The 21,398-nt window shown below is 39.1% G+C and overlaps 1 protein-coding gene, 1 long non-coding RNA gene and 1 pseudogene across 3 annotated transcripts; 1 reads left to right on the top strand and 2 right to left on the bottom strand.

The window, feature by feature from the left end:
* Positions 1 to 2,132: 2,132 nt before the first annotated feature.
* Positions 2,133 to 6,085, bottom strand: LOC124144270. 2 transcript variants are annotated; one of them, XR_006862393.2, is made up of 3 exons: positions 5,425 to 6,085; positions 3,839 to 3,934; positions 2,133 to 2,740 (listed from the first exon to the last, which is right to left on the bottom strand). It is a non-coding gene; the product is annotated as an uncharacterized LOC124144270 (long non-coding RNA). The 2 variants fall into 2 exon arrangements; XR_006862392.2 differs by having other exon boundaries at positions 5,776 to 6,082.
* An 8,417-nt stretch (positions 6,086 to 14,502) lies between these two features.
* On the top strand, positions 14,503 to 16,029 carry LOC124145719. The gene is made up of 3 exons (XM_048401236.1): positions 14,503 to 15,021; positions 15,337 to 15,414; positions 15,894 to 16,029. The coding sequence occupies exons 1-3, from the start codon at positions 14,841 to 14,843 to the stop codon at positions 16,001 to 16,003; spliced, it is 369 nt and encodes a 122-aa protein (XP_048257193.1). The 5' UTR covers positions 14,503 to 14,840; the 3' UTR covers positions 16,004 to 16,029.
* A 387-nt stretch (positions 16,030 to 16,416) lies between these two features.
* Positions 16,417 to 18,511, bottom strand: LOC124145707 (annotated as a pseudogene).
* Between the last annotated feature and the right edge of the window lie 2,887 nt (positions 18,512 to 21,398).

Genomic DNA, 21,398 nt, shown 5'->3' with positions numbered 1-21,398 from the left:
ATAATGTATGAATAATACTACAGTACAGGTCAGATTATAGCATTTATGTTAACTGAATAAAAAACAAGGTGCATGTTCACAATGACAAATAATTTATTAATACACAAATAAATACAAAGCTTTCAAATGGATGTGTATGTAATTTCTAGCATCTGCAATACTAATTTGACAATACCCAAAACATGTTTTGGTAAATTTGATACAAAATCTGCAAAATAATGGGTGTACATACAGGTACAGGCTGAGATTTCATTAAACAAATACAATACATCCCAGAGTTTGCTTTTGCTTCAGACCGTTGAAAAATATGTTGCCTGACACAAAATAAATGTTGAAAGATGTTTTAAAACTGACAAACAAGATGATTTTCCATTCTCCCACCAATCATTCATATTATGAATCATTATTCATAATACAGATTGTATATTTCTTTTACATAGATGGTTTGCGACCCCAACTTTATTATTACTAACTGCGTGGCCAACTGGCCTGGATCATGCCATGATGCCCGCATATTCAGAGAGAGTAAACACTGTGATAATTTGGAAAATGGTAAGTATTTGAGGGTTAAGTGAGGGTTAGTCAGAAGAGATCTTGTCATTCTAGGTAGTGCAAGACAATTAATTTCAATACCTTTTACATGGGGCAATAATAAATAGTGACAAAATACATGTTGCATGTTGGTCGATGTAGTGTGAGTCTGATACTGGACATTTTACAGAGCCTTTATCATGCTTTATAAATATGGTTGGTTGGTTTGTTGTTTAACGCCGCACTCAGCAATATGATATTGATTGTCTGGTCCAGACTCGATTATTTACAGACCGCCGTCATATAGCTGGAATATTGCTGAGTGCGGCGTTAAACAACAAACCAAACCTCTGGGCTACCTCCATTGACTGAGTGAGTGAGTGAAGATTTATAGTCACATCGGCAATATTTCAGCCATATCGTCACTAAATCAAGTTGTACAGTAATAATATATAAAATCTGTCGTCAATGGACAGTAAAAGAACTGGAGTACCACTGCTATAAATATGAAAGTAGTAAGTAACTATATAGAAATTGACTAATCAGGACAATACATTATTAAATTGGGCTAGAAATCACCAGCAACCAAAGTTAGGCCACCATACTAGGGACCATGGGGACTTACGGTAAATCTTCTTCTTGCATGGTATCCCAGCAGGGTTAACGCCATCCCTCTGGCTACAGAGAGATAAAAAATACTTTGAATGAAATGGGACTTACGTACCCTCGCAGGGGGACAATTATTTTACGTTACTTCAACCCCCTTTGAAGGTACAGCCCAGGTAGCATGCCATCATCGGCCCTGCATCGGCCCAACGTCGGCTACACCATTGGCCCAACGTTGGCAAACTGCATCGGGCCGATGAAGTTTTGCTCATCGGATCGACGTCGGCCCAACGCCGGCAAACGTCATCGGCCCTGCATCGGCACTGCACTGGCCCAGCATCGGCCCAGCGTCGGCAAACATCGTCGGGCCGATGAAGTTTTGCTCATCGGATCGACATCGGCCCAACGCCGGCAAACATCACCGGCCCTGCATCGGCAATGCACCGGCCCAGCATTGGCCCAGCGTCGGCAAACAATGTCGGGCCGATGAAGTTTTGCTCATCGGATCGACATCGGCCCAACGTCGTAAATAGTTATCTGGCCAGCCTCCGGCAACTGTTATGGAATCAGCATCGGATGGACATCGGCCCAACGTCGACAATAATTATCAGCGCAGCATCTGCCATTGTCTTAAATAGGCTGATGTCATCAGAAGTCATAACTGACAACATCTCATCTTAATATTTCATGTAAATGATGCCACAATAGAACTTTTCCAAGTGTAGTGTTAGGGTACATAAAACTAAACATTTCTAAAAGCTGCAGCTAGCCATGATGTTTAAGTAACAAAGATAAAAGGTAAAACTAAAAACTACTGAATTTTTAAAAAGATAATAATTTTTTATCATAGTTAATACTTTGAAAACCAAATGTAAGTAATATAAATACTTCTAGCTGAACAATACAATCGAAATGCTTACACTAGTTACAGTACTATTTTTTATGTACCCTAATACATGTGTAGTTAATACTTATAAAAAACACAAACAGCAAAATAGAATAATAAACTTTATTATTAATTAATTATTATTTACAAGAAAACAGTGTTACTACCTGCAACAAGGCGGATGTGAAACATATATTCTCAAAACCTGTTTTAAAACACAGTCTAAACATATACCCCTCATATTGGCCTGCAAAATTTCATTTATGTGGCTTCAAATTCGTTTGCAAGACAAAGCCCCCCCCCCCCCCATATTTCATCAAGTTAAAATAGCATGAAGCAAAGGCCATAACTCCATACAAAATAAGTTCTTATAACCATCTTCTGGAGTTTGTACCTTAGGTAAGCACGGAAAGTTTCATTTATTAACTTCAGTAGTGTCCAAGAGAACCTGGCAGAATATGTACCAAGTTCAAAAACAAGGGTCATAACCCTGTGAAAAATATGTTGTCAACACCAACATTTTGGATTTCTTTGTTCCGCTGCAATTCAGCACTTTTGTTTGCAGATTCTCTATCTACATCTCTGTTTTTCAGTACGCGTTTTCTTTATGCCATTTCTAAGCCTTGCTCCTGGAACTCGAAGCCATTCTTTTACACAGGTCACCATGTACTTGTCAGTGGCTTGTAAGAGCCCAGCTGCAGGCTTCCTCCTCAGCTTCTGTTTACAAATGATAGCAAAAAATGTCAGTGTGCATATTATAAGTCATTGCATGCACTCTCACTATTACAAGAAATGGACTTCACAAGTGTGTTAACATAATGGAATAATAGAATAAGTAATACCCTGTTCACATGCACCACCTTACATATGTGTGTATATTTTATTTTAAGTCTTGACACCTGTTAATAAATACAGGGTTCACTCAAGGAATTTTCTGCCATGGGCCCTTTATGTGACAATTTCATATATTCCCTAGGTACACCCGCACTTGCCCATACAGCACAATGTTAAAATGCCCCATTGTATTTGAAAATGTGGGCCTTTTTCCAAATTTAGGGGCTAAAAGCAGAAGGCCCCACCCTAGAATTATCTGAATCCCAGTAAGTAAATTGATGAGTTAATAATATGTGTAAATAAGTAAATTGAATTATGTGTAATTATATACGCAAATAACATAACAACTCCCAATATTGTATGGTAGGTCCCTAATCTGTTTCTTATGTCAATTAAAAAAGATTTTATAACTGACATATCACCCTATTAATTTAGCCCAATAAAAATCCCCAATAACCACATAACACCCCTCCTCCAATCTTGCTGGAGAACAGTTTTAGGTGTGCAATCTCTCTTGTATGTCCATCAAAAGTAAGTCAGCATGAAATTTCATTAGGAAGATTACCATAGTAAGTGTCAGGGGCCCTTAATAGGGCAAACATGATATTAAATATATGCTTATAAATATTTCAAGCAGAAACATGTATCAGTTGGTTTGGTTTGTTGTTTAACGCCTCACTCAGCAATATTCCAGCTATATGACGGCGGTCTGTAAATGATCGAGTCTGGACAAGACAATCAAGTGATTAACATCATGAGCATCAATCCATGCAATTGGGATCGATGACATGCATCAACCAAGTCAGAGAGCCTCACCTCCAGATCCCATTAGTCGCCTCATACGACAAGCATTGTTGCCTTTTACGGCAAACATGGGTTGCTGAAGATATCTTCTACCCCGGATCTTCTATATGAATCAAAATTGGAGTAAATTTCCCATACTTGATAGTTGATACATCTAAAGAAATTTAATTCACTCACCAGTTCTCTCTCAGTTGCTCGATTTTGGAAAAGCTGCTAAGAGTTCATTCAGCTCATCCATGTTTACCAATAGGAAATGGCTAAACATCTGATTTTCTTAAATAGAAATATAAGAATATTATATGTCAAGTTTGTGTAGCAGCAGTGAGCACTTAGCTATTATGGTGATGATGTCAAGAGGTTGAGGGGAATATTGCTCAAAACATAAAAGTAACATTTAAATAAAGCTTTGGCCATACACAGATATCAGGTCCTTTCCTTAAGTCATACATCTTATCTCATATATTTGCACTTGTACATACAGGCCTTATCTGGAGCCATGTAGCAGAAATAATTTCCCAGGGAAAGTAGTTTCACGTTAATAGCCATAGCCACATCCATTGAAAAGCATTGAGAAAATCCCCATATTGACATAATATTGAACAGATCCTGTGAAGTCTGGTTACCACAAAACAGATTTCATTTATTATATGATGCCAAAATATATGTAGATTACATCATGGTAAACCAAAACTGCAAATAAACGTTTATCATTAACAGATCAGATACAAAGGTATATACATATTACAAACACTTGTATGCAAAAAATAGCAGGAAAGTATTGGGGACAAGTAATTTTAATTTTTAATTTAATTTAATTTAATTTTTTTAGTCAGAATAAATCAAATTTGAAACAAGGCTGTGGGTGTTTTTCTACAATGGATAATGTCCTGAAAAATCTGTACTGAAGTATCTTCATCAAAGTTTTACAATAAATTTGAATTTTGATTAAATAAATGACATTCTAAATTGTCTTGGATTATATATTTAGCATCATACCTTTGAAATAGTACATTTAAAAAAAATTAATTCAGTATTTCATCAAAAATGTACATCATAAATTACTTAACTAGATAAGACTACCATACCCCCCCCCCCCCCCCCCAAAAAAAAACAACAAAAAACAAAACAAAACAAAAAAACAACAACACACACACACACACACACACCCTAAAAATCCATTCTGAAATAGCCATATCTCAAAACCTCAATCGATCGATACAGATACCATACATCGGTATAAGATTTCTGATCGATTATAGGCATATGTCTATGTAAGGTATCCAGCAGATCTTGATAAAATTGCCCACACCTGTAATGCGCAGTGATCCGTTTACTAAAAGAGCTGTCCTGTCATTTCGCCCATTATCCAGAAAAAGTTCAAAATTCGCAAGTAACTATGACATTAAAAAACATATTTTTATTTTTTTTATTTCAACCTTTTGGTGATCGAAAACCAAACTCGGCAGTGAAGCTCCGTTCATCGATCAGTAGGAAACATTAGCTGGATCGCATGACATGCACACGCAATGCTGAAAGTTTCCGAAAGCCTCGTTATGAATTTCATGTTCACTGCTTTTTGCGCTGACAGCAATCACAAAATTGACTTGTAAATTCGAGTTTGTAATTAATTTCCTAACCTCATCCATCCCCACACTTAACAAATACGCCTGTGACAATGACAAATAAAGCAATGTTCATTCAAAAATACTAATGTAAGTAAAAGTTTGGCTATTTATTTGCTTGCCGCTGTAATACTCTCTCACCCCGAGATTGCGACTCGTTGGTTGAACATCGCTGAATCTACATGGAAATAAAACATATCTTGTCATGTTTTGTATTTGCCCTTGTCCCCGCGTTTTGCTAGAAATATGTATATGGTGTTTAAAAAATATAAATAGAGAATTTAGTGAGGATGCAGTGTCACGACATATTCTACGGATTTTGACACTGACGTAGAATTGACAGGAGTGTGTTTCTCGAACCTCCAAAACACATAGGCCTAGATTTCTCTACTCATGTTGACACTTATGAATGTACACTGTTTCTCGTTTCAATTGTAAGGTTTGAAAATGAAATAAACACCTCGTAAATACAGTAATGAAGTAAACACTTACCGCAAAATAGATTTTCCCTCAGCCCTCCGCGCATCATCCTTTCGTCGTCTGCTTGAAAAGACGCGCGTGAGTAACAGCGCCCTCTATAACAAGAGTAGCTTCCCTTGGAAACATGTTGTGAAAACGTTGGACCAACGTAACATAACCGCTCGCGATATTCCAAACTTTTGCCAATATCATGTAATTTGCTGAATGAATTGTAAGATGTGACGAATCCCGTCTGTATCTTCTCTGTCTGTTGTATATGTGCAGCCAAAATGGTCAGTGAATGTGCTTGATCTATTTAATTTTAAAATTAAAAATAAAGTTAATATTTTGAGTTCGAATAGAATTATTGTATTATTCGTAAATATACTTGATCTATTATTTGTCACATTGTAATCGACAAATGTGTTTTTTTTTCTTTTATGTTATCATAACAAGATCAAATCATATATCAGGTTCAATGTCAGTGCCAATCACCAGCATTGGCCTGACAGCGGACCGCTGCAGTTTGCCGATGCCGATATTGCCGGCGGTTGCCGATGCAAAGCCAACGTCGGCCCGACGTAGGTGTGCTAGCTGGGAGCCAACAACAATCTCAGTTATTAATTAATTCTTCCAAATTAAAAAATATACTTTTTTACCTCCATTGACAATTAGGTTTTGACCTGGCCTTGGTATGCCAGTTTGTTTAACGCCGCACACAGCAATATTCCAGCTATGTGACGGTGGTTTGTAAATAATTGAGTATGGAACAGACAATCCAGTGATTGATATCATTAGCATCTATCCACGCAATTGGGACCGATGACATGCATCAACCAAGTCAGCGAGCCTGACCACCCGATCCCGTAAGTCGCCTTTTACGACAAGTATAAGCTAGTCCCCCGAAGACCTTTTCCATCTGTTAAGGGCGACTATGTTTGTCGCAAGAGGCGACTAACGGGATCGGGTGATGAGGCTCGCAGATTCGGTTGATACATATCATCGTATCCCAATTGCGTGGATCGATGTTCATGACATCAATCACTGGATTGTCTGGTCCAGATTCGATTATTTACAGCTAGAATATTGCTGAGTGCGTCGTTAAACAACCAACCAAAGACAGCCGTCATACAGCTAGAATATTTGCTTAGTGCGTCGTTAAACAACCAACCAAACCAAACTGTTAAGGGCGACTAACGGGATCAGGGCCCCGATCCACAAACATCGTAAAACCCGTCGTAACTTTATGACAAAAATCTTAAGCGATCCACAAAGCTATCTGAGTGAAAATATCTCGTAAAGTTAAGAGAAAAATTATGAGTGGTCAGTACCTATCGTAAATCAACCATTTCTGTGGTAACTTTAGTATCAAGATGGCGGCATATTTTTTGCTTGGCTTATTAGAAGAAAAGGCAACACGGTCACGATCAAGGGTTTCGCGACCGAAGTAGAGTACTTGACACGCTCGATGATCACAGCATCATGCTGCGCTGCCGGCTACCACGTCATGCCGTATTTGAACTTATAGACTCACTAAAACCATATCTTGCTTCCCAAACAGAGCGTTCCCATGCATTGTCCCCGGTTTTGATTGCCCTCAGATTTTATGGTAAGGGATCGCTCGTTCTTCACTGGACTTGGTTGATGCAGGTCATCAATCCCCCAAATCACTGGATTCTCTGGTCCAGACTCGATTATTTACAGACAGCCGTCATATAGCTGGAATATTGCCGAGTGCGGCGTTTAACAACAAAACCCCAACCAATGACGGATCCTGGTTTCAGTGGGAGGGTACCCACCTTAGCTTTAAGGCAATCCAAGAATACATCAGAGATACCTGTAATGCCTTCGTACCCATTTTCAAGCAAGTCATAAATAATGGGACCCGTGAAGATTCCGAGGTAGAATAGGTCTTCAGCAACCCATGCTTGTCGTAAAAGGCGACTAACGAGATCGGGTGATAAGCCTCGCTGACTTGGTTGATGCATGTCATCGTATCCCAATTGCGTGGATCGATGCTCATGATATCAGTCACTGGATTGTCTGGTCCAGACCGCCGTCATATAGCCGGAAAATTGCTGAGTGCGGCGTTAAACAACAAACCAACCATAAATAAAGGTAAGTCATCTCTCTAACAATACAGTAATGGCGGCACGCGTATCATCCTCGGCGGCCGTGGGGTGTAGGGTAGGGTAAGTGTCTGTGCTAAGTGGCGCGGTTCTTCTAGGCTGCCCATACCAGTGAAGATTCCGGGGTAGAATAGGTCTTCAGCAACCCATGCTTACGTAATAGGCGACTATGCTTGTCGTAAAAGGCGACTAACGGGATCGGGTGGTCAGGCTCGCTGACTTGGTTGATGCATCTCATCGATCCCAATAGCGTGGATCGATGCTCATGATATTAATCACTGGATTGTCTGGTCCAGACTCGATTATTTACAGACCGCCGTCATATAGCTGAGTGCGGCGTTAAACAACAAACCAAACCTCTTGGCTACCTCCATTGACTGAGTGAGTGAGTGAGTTAAGATTTATAGTCACATCGGCAATATTTCAGCCATAGCGTCACTAAATCTAGTTGTACAGTAATAATATATAAAATCTGTCGTCAATGGACAGTAAAAGAACTAGAGTATCACTGCTATAAATATTAAACTTGTAAGTAACTATATAAAAATTGACTAATCAGGACAATACATTATAAAATTGGGCTAGAAATCACCAGCAACCAAAGTTAGGCCACCATACTAGGGACCATAGGGACTTACGGTAAATCTCCTTCCTGCATGGTATCCCAGCAGGATTAACACCATCCCTCTAGCTACTGGTGATTGTCAGGAAGTTCAAGCCAAAGCATTTTAATTAAAACCAACACGAATTCTACGATTACAATCACAGAGATGAAAAATACTTTGAATGAAATGGGACTTACGTACCCTCGCAGGGGGACAATTATTTTAAATAACTTCAACCCCCTTTGAAGGTACAGCCACCCAACAAGCTCAGTTATTAATTCATTCTTCAAAATTAAAAAATATACTTTTTCCTCCATTGACAATTATGTTTGACCTGGCCTCGGTATACCATTTCGGTTGGTTGATTTGTTTAACGCCGCACTCAGCAATATTCCAGCTATATGACGGCGGTTTGTAAATAATCGAGTCTGGACCAGACAATCAAGTGATTATTATCATGATCCACGCAATTGGTTGGTTTGTTGTTTAACGCCGCACTCAGCAATAATCCAGCTATATGACGGCTGTTTGTAAATAATCGAGTCTGGACCAGACAATCAATTGATTGACATCATGAGCATCGATCCACGCAATTGGGACCGATGACATGTATCAACCAAGTCAGCGAGCCTGACCACCCGATCCCGTAAGTCGCCTTTTACGACAAGTATAAGCTAGTCCCCCGAAGACCTTTTCCATCTGTTAAGGGCGACTATGTTTGTCGCAAGAGGCGACTAACGGGATCGGGTGATGAGGCTCGCAGATTCGGTTGATACATATCATCGTATCCCAATTGCGTGGATCGATGTTCATGACATCAATCACTGGATTGTCTGGTCCAGATTCGATTATTTACAGCTAGAATATTGCTGAGTGCGTCGTTAAACAACCAACCAAAGACAGCCGTCATACAGCTAGAATATTTGCTTAGTGCGTCGTTAAACAACCAACCAAACCAAACTGTAAAGGGCGACTAACGGGATCAGGGCCCCGATCCACAAACATCGTAAAACCCGTCGTAACTTTATGACAAAAATCTTAAGCGATCCACAAAGCTATCTGAGTGAAAATATCTCGTAAAGTTAAGAGAAAAATTATGAGTGGTCAGTACCTATCGTAAATCAACCATTTCTGTGGTAACTTTAGTATCAAGATGGCGGCATATTTTTTGCTTGGCTTATTAGAAGAAAAGGCAACACGGTCACGATCAAGGGTTTCGCGACCGAAGTAGAGTACTTGACACGCTCGATGATCACAGCATCATGCTGCGCTGCCGGCTACCACGTCATGCCGTATTTGAACTTATAGACTCACTAAAACCATATCTTGCTTCCCAAACAGAGCGTTCCCATGCATTGTCCCCGGTTTTGATTGCCCTCAGATTTTATGGTAAGGGATCGCTCGTTCTTCACTGGACTTGGTTGATGCAGGTCATCAATCCCCCAAATCACTGGATTCCCTGGTCCAGACTCGATTATTTACAGACAGCCGTCATATAGCTGGAATATTGCCGAGTGCGGCGTTTAACAACAAAACCCCAACCAATGACGGATCCTGGTTTCAGTGGGAGGGTACCCACCTTAGCTTTAAGGCAATCCAAGAATACATCAGAGATACCTGTAATGCCTTCGTACCCATTTTCAAGCAAGTCATAAATAAAGGGACCCGTGAAGATTCCGAGGTAGAATAGGTCTTCAGCAACCCATGCTTGTCGTAAAAGGCGACTAACGAGATCGGGTGATAAGCCTCGCTGACTTGGTTGATGCATGTCATCGTATCCCAATTGCGTGGATCGATGCTCATGATATCAGTCACTGGATTGTCTGGTCCAGACCGCCGTCATATAGCCGGAAAATTGCTGAGTGCGGCGTTAAACAACAAACCAACCATAAATAAAGGTAAGTCATCTCTCTAACAATACAGTAATGGCGGCACGCGTATCATCCTCGGCGGCCGTGGGGTGTAGGGTAGGGTAAGTGTCTGTGCTAAGTGGCGCGGTTCTTCTAGGCTGCCCATACCAGTGAAGATTCCGGGGTAGAATAGGTCTTCAGCAACCCATGCTTACGTAATAGGCGACTATGCTTGTCGTAAAAGGCGACTAACGGGATCGGGTGGTCAGGCTCGCTGACTTGGTTGATGCATCTCATCGATCCCAATAGCGTGGATCGATGCTCATGATATTAATCACTGGATTGTCTGGTCCAGACTCGATTATTTACAGACCGCCGTCATATAGCTGAGTGCGGCGTTAAACAACAAACCAAACCTCTTGGCTACCTCCATTGACTGAGTGAGTGAGTGAGTTAAGATTTATAGTCACATCGGCAATATTTCAGCCATAGCGTCACTAAATCTAGTTGTACAGTAATAATATATAAAATCTGTCGTCAATGGACAGTAAAAGAACTAGAGTATCACTGCTATAAATATTAAACTTGTAAGTAACTATATAAAAATTGACTAATCAGGACAATACATTATAAAATTGGGCTAGAAATCACCAGCAACCAAAGTTAGGCCACCATACTAGGGACCATAGGGACTTACGGTAAATCTCCTTCCTGCATGGTATCCCAGCAGGATTAACACCATCCCTCTAGCTACTGGTGATTGTCAGGAAGTTCAAGCCAAAGCATTTTAATTAAAACCAACACGAATTCTACGATTACAATCACAGAGATGAAAAATACTTTGAATGAAATGGGACTTACGTACCCTCGCAGGGGGACAATTATTTTAAATAACTTCAACCCCCTTTGAAGGTACAGCCACCCAACAAGCTCAGTTATTAATTCATTCTTCAAAATTAAAAAATATACTTTTTCCTCCATTGACAATTATGTTTGACCTGGCCTCGGTATACCATTTCGGTTGGTTGATTTGTTTAACGCCGCACTCAGCAATATTCCAGCTATATGACGGCGGTTTGTAAATAATCGAGTCTGGACCAGACAATCAAGTGATTATTATCATGATCCACGCAATTGGTTGGTTTGTTGTTTAACGCCGCACTCAGCAATAATCCAGCTATATGACGGCTGTTTGTAAATAATCGAGTCTGGACCAGACAATCAATTGATTGACATCATGAGCATCGATCCACGCAATTGGGACCGATGACATGTATCAACCAAGTCAGCGAGCCTGACCACCCGATCCCGTTAGTCGCCTTTTACGTTCAGAAAATGATCCCTGAAGAGGCTAAAACTCAACACCGTAACCTCTCTCAATGTAGATAGACTACAGAAAATCTCTCAATGTAGATAGACTACAGAAAAGCTGATGAGTCTGTATCTCACGAATGGATTTTGAAGTCACTGGAATGTTTCGGTGACAGGTGATGACTTTGGAACCTCAGGGCGATTCTTTCAGCCCTTTGCTTTTCTGTTTGTCATTAAATCTTTTACGCTTTTTTTTTAGCAAAGAGGAAGGATATCCTTGACCTCCTCAGCACAGATCCCCAATAGCCCTTACTCACCTCCTTTATATGGATGACATTGAACTTATTGCCAATGGAGGATCCACACTCCAAAAACAGATTCCCCTTGTCGAGTCATTTTCTAATGACATCGGCATGTCCTTTGGACTCGACAAATGCAACATTCTTCATCTGAAACGTGGCAAGGTAGAAGAGGGAGGATCAGTCAGTTTACTTGGAGGAGGAGTTATTGACCATCTCGTTGAAGGTCAGGCCTATACGTACTTGGGGATGCAGATTAGGGACAAACTCCAGAATGCCCATATCAAGGAACACTCGCAACAAAGTCAAAGCCACAAATACTTATGCTATGCCTGTCCTTCGTATTCTTTTGGTGTTCTTGATTGGACGAAACAAGAAATTCAGGGTATTGACACCCTCACACGAAGAATCATGTCAGACAATAGATCCCACCACCCTCGCTCTTCCCTCAATCGCTTATATTTACCAATCATTATGGGAGGACGTGGTTTGATTAACGTTGGGACTATTCATGAGTGAGTGAGTGAGTGAGTTAAAGCTTTACGTCACATCGGCAATATTTCAGCCATATCGTGACGAGAACATTTAATATACTGACATGAGAATAAAACACCTGTCATCGACGGACAGTAGAACAACTAGCATATCACAGTTTATAAGTAAAACTAGTTTAGAACAATTAAAAGAATAACCTATTATTCAACAATACATTATAAAAATCGGGCTAGAGATCGCCAGATCCTCTTGTGAAGCTTGTAAAGACTCATGATGAAAACAAGGCATTCCACAGTTTTCTAAAACGAGCCAAGGATGTGGGACATTATCTCAATGTCGGTGTTGATTTTGATTATGGTTCTGTACTGCAGGACGGTACAGAAATGAGTGTCAACCAAGCGAAGTGCCACATTAAGTCATCCCAGACTCGGTTCTTAAAGGAGGGGCTATCTGAACGACCACTGCATCGAGTTTATGTGCAGTGTGTTGAGAAGATAAGCAATCCTGCAGAGGCCTTTGCTTGGATGAAGTCGTCTGGCCTGAAAAGTGAAACAAGGCTTTCTGTTTGCTGCTCAGGCTCCGATTTCTCGAAACAAACTTAAATTTTTACTCAAATCTCAAACTTAGTTTGAAAAAAAAACCTCAGCTGAGTTTTTAACTCAGGACATCGATCTCAGTTTGTTTTATGCGATGTAAGCGGCCTTTGCGCAAGATTTGACTTCCGTTTCCAATGTAAACACGGAAGCGCGTGATGTTACGTTTTATCGTCTGCTGACATATCCGCGATGGCTGAAAGCAAACGGAGGCAAAATTGGACCGAAGAAGAAAGAATTTTACTCATTGACAACGTGAACGAAAATTTAAAGGATGCGGCACGCTGAAGGGAGGAAAAATTAAAGTGAGTGAGTGAGTGAGTGAGTTAAAATTTAACGTCGCATCGGCATTATTTCAGCCATATAGCGACGAGACCAAGCTAATATATACACAATTTAGTTATTTATGCAATGTCATATTTAAAAACAATTGATGACAATTAATGGACAGAGCCTTTAATAATGTCAGTTGCTAATAGCATCACACCAAATTTAAAAACAAGCATTTAATTATTCACATACATATTTAAAATTTATTATACAGACCAATTTCTTTCAAGTAATTTATGATGAGATGCCCGTTGACACGGGAAAAGAGATCTTTTAGATTTACACTTTGATAATGTGAATCCCTTGTGATTGCAAAGTCCACACAGTCAAGCAATATATGCTTGACGGTGAACCTTTCATCGCAAGGGATACACTTAGGAGGTTCGTCCTCATCTGTCTTCAGCAGATATTCGTGTGTAAACCGACTGTGGCCAATACGACACCGTCGTAAAACGATCTCGTCATTTTTCAATCACAAGGGATAAATATTTCAAAGTGTTATCTGTAAAGGATCTTTTTAATCAAGTACATGCTCATTTAATCCTCGGTTTTTTAAAGGAAATAGAATTAATTAATAAATTTTGATGTACAAAGATATATATTTTATAAATTGGTAGAATATGATAATTAACAGAGATTGTTAGTGGCTATATCCTCGAAGGGGGTTGAAGTAGCGTAAAATTATTGTCCCCCTGAGAGGATATGTAAGCCCACATAAATCAAAGTAATTTTATATCTGCCAGTGTTTTAATCGAAGCATATTTGTTGGTTTTAAATCTCCGGCTAAGCCCTGTCAACGGTCGCCAGTGACTAAAGGGATGGTGTAAAAATCCTGCTGGGGTCCATGCAGGTAGCAAAGGTACTGTAAGTCCCCATGGTCCTCAGTATGGTGTCCTCACTTTAGTTGCTGGTGATATATAGCCCAATTTTATCTATTGTAATGTTATGAATTGTCATATTTTATGGTTCTGTACTAGTTTTAAACATATATCTGTGATAATCTAGTTGTTTTACTGTCCTTCGTCGACAGATTTTTATATAGTTTACATATATGTTATTAAAGTCACATTTTCTCTCGTCACGATATGGCTGCAATATTGCCGATGTGACGTTAAATATTAACTCACTCACTCACTCACTCACTTGACTGACAACCCAAGTAGTTATGACCGATTGTTGGTTTAAAGAACAAGCCTGGGAGGAGGTGGTGAAGGCCCTAAATGCGTAAGTAACTATAGTTGCAAATGTTATTGTATGACTCTATTATCGCGGCGTCGGCAAATCTCGTATCAGCATATGAAAACTAATTAAAAGATATAAGTACATCAATGCAGCTGAAGGCCAGCATTATCAAAATATCTGACAGGAATTAAAACAATGAATAAATAATAACAGAACTTTTACTCAATAAGAAAGCAATAACATTGTTGTCATCGTCATTTCAGTATGTTAATTTTAGTATGTTATTTACAAAGGTAAATCAATAATGTCATCACAAGCAGATGTAATAAGTTATATGGTGATTTGTCTTCAGCCAAAGACAAATCTGATGCCATCAGACGGCCCAAAACTGGTGGTCTCGCCCTCATTTGCCGAGACGTTGATCATTGAAAATCTACAAGATCGACCTACCCTGCAGGGTTTGTTAGATGGCTTTGACACTGAAGGTATAATAAATATGCACATGCTTAATATATATATCAAGTATATCACTACTTTTTATAAAAATATAATGAATTATAATTATGAAAACAATTGAAAAAAAATGAATTAAACACTCATCACAGATGCTTATGAGTCAATGTGATAATGTGATAAAATATGTTGACAATTCAAAAAATGATAATGAAAATACATAATTAGTCGTAAAGCTATTTCATGTTCACTGCATACATAACAATAATAGAGTCCTAAAAATAAATACACAACAAACATATAAACAAAGAGAATGGCTATAATGATTTTGTTCATGAATGTTTCAGATTTCAGTGGAACACTATCTGCAACAACTGCATCAGAGGATCCGGGGTTGGGCATGGACATGTTGTCAAATGAGCCCAGTAAGTTCTAAATAATGTACATGTCGGATTTCATGTGCTTACACATATGTCAGCTTTGTACTAAAAATTGAATTAAATAACTTCCTAGAGAAAACAGCAGCACATAGCGCATTTTTGTGCAATAAAGGTACATGTGTCAATGAAAAAAACCTGGTTCAGCATTTATGTATGATTAAATGCAAATATATTTCTGATATAAGTGTTAATTCATCAACAGATACTCATCATGATTTAAACCAAACTCATAAAAATATGGGGCGTTAGGTTATCCTAGTGGTTAAAGCGTAAGCTCATCACGCAGAAGACCCGGGTTCGAATCCCGACATTGGTACAATGTGTGAGGCCCATTTCTGGTGTCCCTCGTGATCTTGCTGGAATACTGCTAAAAGCGGCGTAAAACCAAACTCACTCACTCATAAAAATACAGTGGAAACATGGATAAGCAATTTATGAATTTGGATGAATTATTATTCTTTCAGATTGCCCGGTGCAACTGGATCTTGTGATTGACAAACAGGGAATCCTGCAAGTTCCAACCCCAAGTCCCTGCAATGGTCCTTTCAAGGAGCCACCCAAAAAAAAAAGCTAAATTGCATGAGGAAGAAATTCTTACCCTCAGGGCCGAAAAAAAGAAATTTTTACAAGAAACCATTACATTAAAAGAACAAGCAGAATACTTTAGATCCAAAAACATCATTGCCAAATTAGAGAAGGAAAAGTTAGAGCTGGAAATACTAATATTAAGAAAGAAATGTGTAACATTAGAAGAAGAGTAAAATGAAATGAAAGTACAAAATGAAGAACATAAAGATAGACGTGTAGTCAAGTTTCAAGAGAATAAAGATTGAATAAAGAATGGTTGATTGACACGGTTGAACTTGTGGGTGATTGAATGTGTGGGTCATAATGAATAATGCGTGTGATTGATTGACCGAGTTGAATTTCTGTGACTCGCTGATCTGGGACATGTATATGGGGGGGGGGGGGGGGGGGGGGTGCTAAGCTGTGTGAACTGGTGTCTAGGTTGAATTTGCGTGAGAATATGTGTCTGTGGCGGGGGGTGGGGTTGCTGTATACATATAAAGATATTATTAGTTATAATGTTTTATTTATGTATTTCATTGATTGTATAATTTTAGGAGTGTCTTTTAGGCCAGTAATGGCCAGGTGTATTATGTACACATGACACATTAATAAACTATTTTATTATTATTATTATTATTATTATTTTTATTTTCATGCATTCCTATTGACAGTAACATTGACGGATCCACATACCTACTTTGTCTAACTAGCAAAGTCACTCATCCCTGACTATACCTGGGCTGTCTAATAGCTCCTGTTTACCTGTACACAAGTATTAGAAGAAGCAGGAAGATACCAGATATTAACCAGCATTATCTATCAAACAAATTGTTAATAGCAAAATTCTTTTGACCACAAATACAAGCATCTATGTATCAAAACAGTTGGGAGCTACATCAAATACAGATAGCATCAATGCATTTATGCATAGGTCAGTAAATGTCAGTTGCAATTTACATTGATAATCTAGAGAAAATTGAACAAGCCAATCCCTTGCCACCTTCCCACTTAAAGTATTTCATATTACAAACATTTAGCTGAGAAACTGCTGGCACAAGTTTTTACAAACATTGCTACCTGTCCATTCATCAGCAACATGGACAATGACATTATTATTCATCTCAATATCATCATGATCAACATTTATTATATCTTTTCTATCAATACCAATATTATGTAGAATCACAGGCAGTTATAATTTTACAAGCATTATGAGGTGTTGTTCTTAATCCACTGTGTAAGCAAGAAAATCTTCGTTTTAAAATTCCAAAACTCTGTTCTACTAAAATTCTAGTTCTACAGTGACTTCTGTCATATCTTTCTTCAGCCCGGCATGAGGTTGTGAGGAAAGGTGTCATTAAGTAAGACTTGCATGGATATCCCGAGTCTCCAAGGGGAAAGCCCTTGTATGTTCCTATGAAATGAAGCAGATCAGAATTTGTGTGATTCTTTCTGGTGACATTTGATCATGACATGCAGAAAATGAATTTATTACTGATTTAATAGTGATGCAATAACAATAACCAATTGTCTTGGAACCATCATAATACATTTTTAAGAAATAATCATATCAAGAGGCTGTTTGCCTCTTTCCCTTAGCAATAAATATTATTGGTTCTGTAAATGAACTGTGTCCTTAAAAGTTATGTTAGATTAAAGATGAATTATGAACCCGTACCATTTTCAAAAGCAACACTGATTTTACTATCCATGAAGATGCGGCTGTTATGGACACTCCCTGGCCACTTCACAACACAAATTGCTGAACTTGTAGTTGGCATCGCATATCATCTGATAAGTGATAGAATTAATAGGTCAGTTCAATACATTTATAAGCAAAAAACACAGCAGGTCAGTAAAATGAATAATTGAAATGGTATTATTCATATTTTGGCTGCCACTGTGTAGTTAGTGATTTGTGAATTTCAAAATATAGATTCTATTTTCATACATTTCATGAAACATAAAAAGAACATGAACATTAAGTGGTTTTAGTTTCAGGCAATAACAATTATTTAGTCTCATAAACATAATATGATTACCTGAACATCGAGTGAGTGAAATCCTTTTCGAATCAAATAATCGACTTCATTCCTTGAGGGTGCTAGAATGCGAATGAAGGTTCCATCTAAGCAGCCAGCCAAGAACTTTGGGGAAACCTGAAAAATTAAATTATATGTATAATTTTTTAGATTCATTAATGATAAATTATTGTTATTATGGGGAATTGATTATATTTTATAATATATTTCTTTAAAATTTGATTTTTTAAACGATTGAAGGCGTTTATTTTTATGCATTTTACAAAAGGTATTGGAAAATTTAAAGTGTATATCTTAAAATATGTTAAACGTAATTATTATTGGAAGTTTTCGTCAGAATATCAGGAATTATGTCATGATATGATATCTGTTCGTTTTAGAAAGGGAAAAGTTTTTTATATAGAAATGACAAGAATTAGAGTAGCTCCCCCTTATTTGAACTAGTAATTAATAACACCACTGATATTGTGGCGAGCAATGGCCCGCAATTTGAAGAACATTTTCTTGATCTTGTCTGCATCTTGTCCAGTTGGCATACATACAAAATGCCGGAGATGTTCGATCAGACAAGAGCATACATCTCTGACTGACCGAAACACCGAAGAAGTTGAAATAATCGAATATGAATCGGCGATCAAAGAATAAAAAGATCCAGTGGCCAGGAAACGCAGGGCGACAAGTACCTGCGTTCAAACGGGTAATAGGCTGCTTCGGTTGGAGCACCGTTCAAGTTTCTCACAAACAAGGGAAACAATAAATAAAATGCTTTCCGCACGGAAACGGAGCCTCATGAATAACTCCTCGGGTTCCATGAACTGAAGAGGATTTTGTCTATCGACTAATCTCCTTGACAATGTTGATTTTTGTTTCTGCCTACGACGTCTACGCCTATTCAACACCGCCTTGTTATCACCGACAAAAAAACTTAAGTTACCTTCCTACCTAACTCAAATTGTAAACTCAGTTTGAGTTCAAAATCGAACTCAGTTTGGTTCGAGAAATGCATTTTGCTGAGTTTTCTCAAATTTGAGTAAAAACTCAGACTTGAGTCAGTTTTTGAACTTAAGTTTGTTTCGAGAAATCGGGGCCAGGACCAGTCATTTCCCACTCGAAACCGTCAGTGTGTGATTTTGAATCAAAATGTAAATATGAAATGTAGATTATGTAATGAATTGAATGAGACTGTCCAACACATTGTCAGTGGATGCCCAGCTTTGGCACAAACACAGTATCTTAAAAGACATGATGGTGTAGCTCGATCATTTTATTACCGTCTTCGCCATGATTGTGGTTTTGACACAGGTCCATCCATGGTATGACCCGGAATATTTAGAGGGCGTCATGGAAAATGATAAATACAAAATTCTCTGGAATAGGCCAATTTACAGCCTCAGACGTATCCAGGCCAACAAACCTGATCTTGTCTCTTTTGATAAATCCAATGAAATCATGTATATAATTGAATTTTCTGTCCCCTTTGACACTAATGTGATTGACAAGATTGAGGAAAAACATGAAAGACCATGTGGACCTCGCTTTCGAAATGTCAAGATTGCATCCCAAGTACCAAGTTCTCCGACTCCCCATTGTTCTCGGTGCCTTAGGTTTGGTACCTTCCAATCTGTTGACTGACATGGGAGAGTACCCTAGTTTGCTACCAGGAATACAGCCCTTCTGGCAATCTGGGTAATGCAGAAGGCTGCAGTGTTGGGGAGTCTTCACATTCTCTTGTTCTCGAGTGACTAACACAAGAGACTGACAGACAGTACAATTGGAAATAACTCTATCACCGATTCCCAGGTGATCTGCTTGGTGAACTGGAATAATGCGAAATGCTAATTTAACATCAAATTTGGAGAGCAAAGCTCCTGGACCATCCTAACTGCTTCATCAAAACAGGCGTACGTGCCTGAGCAATCCTGTGGAGAAATGTTGTCATTAATAGACTGGATGTTGTCCATGCACCGATGCCAAGCGACTTGCCTGGCAAGCTTTGAGGCTGTACTTGCGTCAGCGTCACCTTACCTGTGCTGTCGGTCAGCTTCGTTCGCTTTAGGGAACAGCACAGCCAGATCCACATTTTCCCCTTTCCAAATCGTTTCCCCCATAGCTTGCTTCACATGTGCGCCAATGTTGTCGGCCATGTAGGAGAGGGGATCTCCCATGTGACCAATCGGCGAGGCCGTGACGTCAGAGGGAATTCCAGGATCGGCCGCGGCCTGACAAATACTGACAGAATTATCAGTAACGTAGCTCCTTACTGTTGGGGTGTTGTTAAGAAGAGGCCTAGAAGATATGACTGAGGAACCATTATTTGTAATAAGTTCCATGATGGCACCTAACTGTTGAGATAGCTGATCAGCTGTGGTTGCCAGAGTGGGAGGTTCCGGGGCGGGAGCGGCTGCCACAGGGGCAAGAGATTGCAATAAAAATGAAGAATTGACGTTGACATTTAGCATTGCAGACCTTGGCCTATCGTGTGAAACGAAGTTTGGTACCTCACCCGGTGTTGTAGCTGTTGTTGCTAATGACGTCCTAATTGCAGTAGTAGACCTCCGGTTCTTACCGCCGGTCCTCACCAGCTTGTGATTCACCGATGCCTTACGCTTTGGTGGCATTATGAGCGGTGTATGGCGAAAGAGAAAGTCGAAGACGAGGAGTAATTATAATCGGTGAAGAGGAGTCAAAATTAGCAGTCACAAGCCGAAAAGTAGAGCCGAAGAGCCAAAAGTTGAGAATTGCTGTACAAAAACTGGGTACAGAAAATTTTGACAGAACTAACGGACGATGGTGATGACGCAAAAGAAAGTTTGATGACGTCATAGGAAGTAGAATTATGACGTAAGTGGCGGGAGATTGGAAGAGGAAATGATGTAAGCTAAGTAAACAAAGAGGTGCCTTATGGTTTCAATAAACCCATTTAGAGAAGCACTAAATGAAATTATTTACAGAACGTCCTCATATAGCTGAGTGCGGCGTTAAACAACAAACATCATGTCAATCACTGGATTGTCTGGTCCTGACTATATTTACATACAGACCGCCGTCTGAAAGCCGATAATAATAATAATCACTGATTGCTTATGTCGTTGTTGACGTTTTGAATCACTAACTCTATGGCTTGAGAAGTAGTGCTTTCTCACAATTATTTTCTGTAATGCTGAGATTGCACTATGGCAGCTACAGGTGATCATGACACGTAGTTGAAAGGATCTAGTGTTGTTCTTTAACTGTAAAGACATTCCATAGGCCCACAGAATACATTGCATATTAACGATGGTGTTTCATACAGATGATTTCAAATTACACTAAGTTCTGTTAAACGAAATACAGTGTTGTAGAGAAGGCAGTTTCCAG

The sequence above is a fragment of the Haliotis rufescens genome, unplaced genomic scaffold, assembly GCF_023055435.1.
Source record: "Haliotis rufescens isolate VD_foot unplaced genomic scaffold, xgHalRufe1.0.p SCAF_21, whole genome shotgun sequence".
Classification (NCBI taxonomy): Eukaryota; Metazoa; Mollusca; class Gastropoda; order Lepetellida; family Haliotidae; genus Haliotis; species Haliotis rufescens.
Note: the sequence above shows the minus strand (reverse complement) of the source record. Positions and strands in the feature narration are given on the sequence as shown.

Bases quoted from the DNA above. Each gene is read 5' to 3' on its own strand.
- LOC124145719 (XM_048401236.1), top strand. From the start codon at position 14,841: ATGTCATCACAAGCAGATGTAATAAGTTATATGGTGATTTGTCTTCAG. The intron at 15,022-15,336 runs GTATAATAAATA...TGAATGTTTCAG, and splicing joins AGATGGCTTTGACACTGAAG to ATTTCAGTGGAACACTATCT. The intron at 15,415-15,893 runs GTAAGTTCTAAA...TTATTCTTTCAG, and splicing joins CATGTTGTCAAATGAGCCCA to ATTGCCCGGTGCAACTGGAT.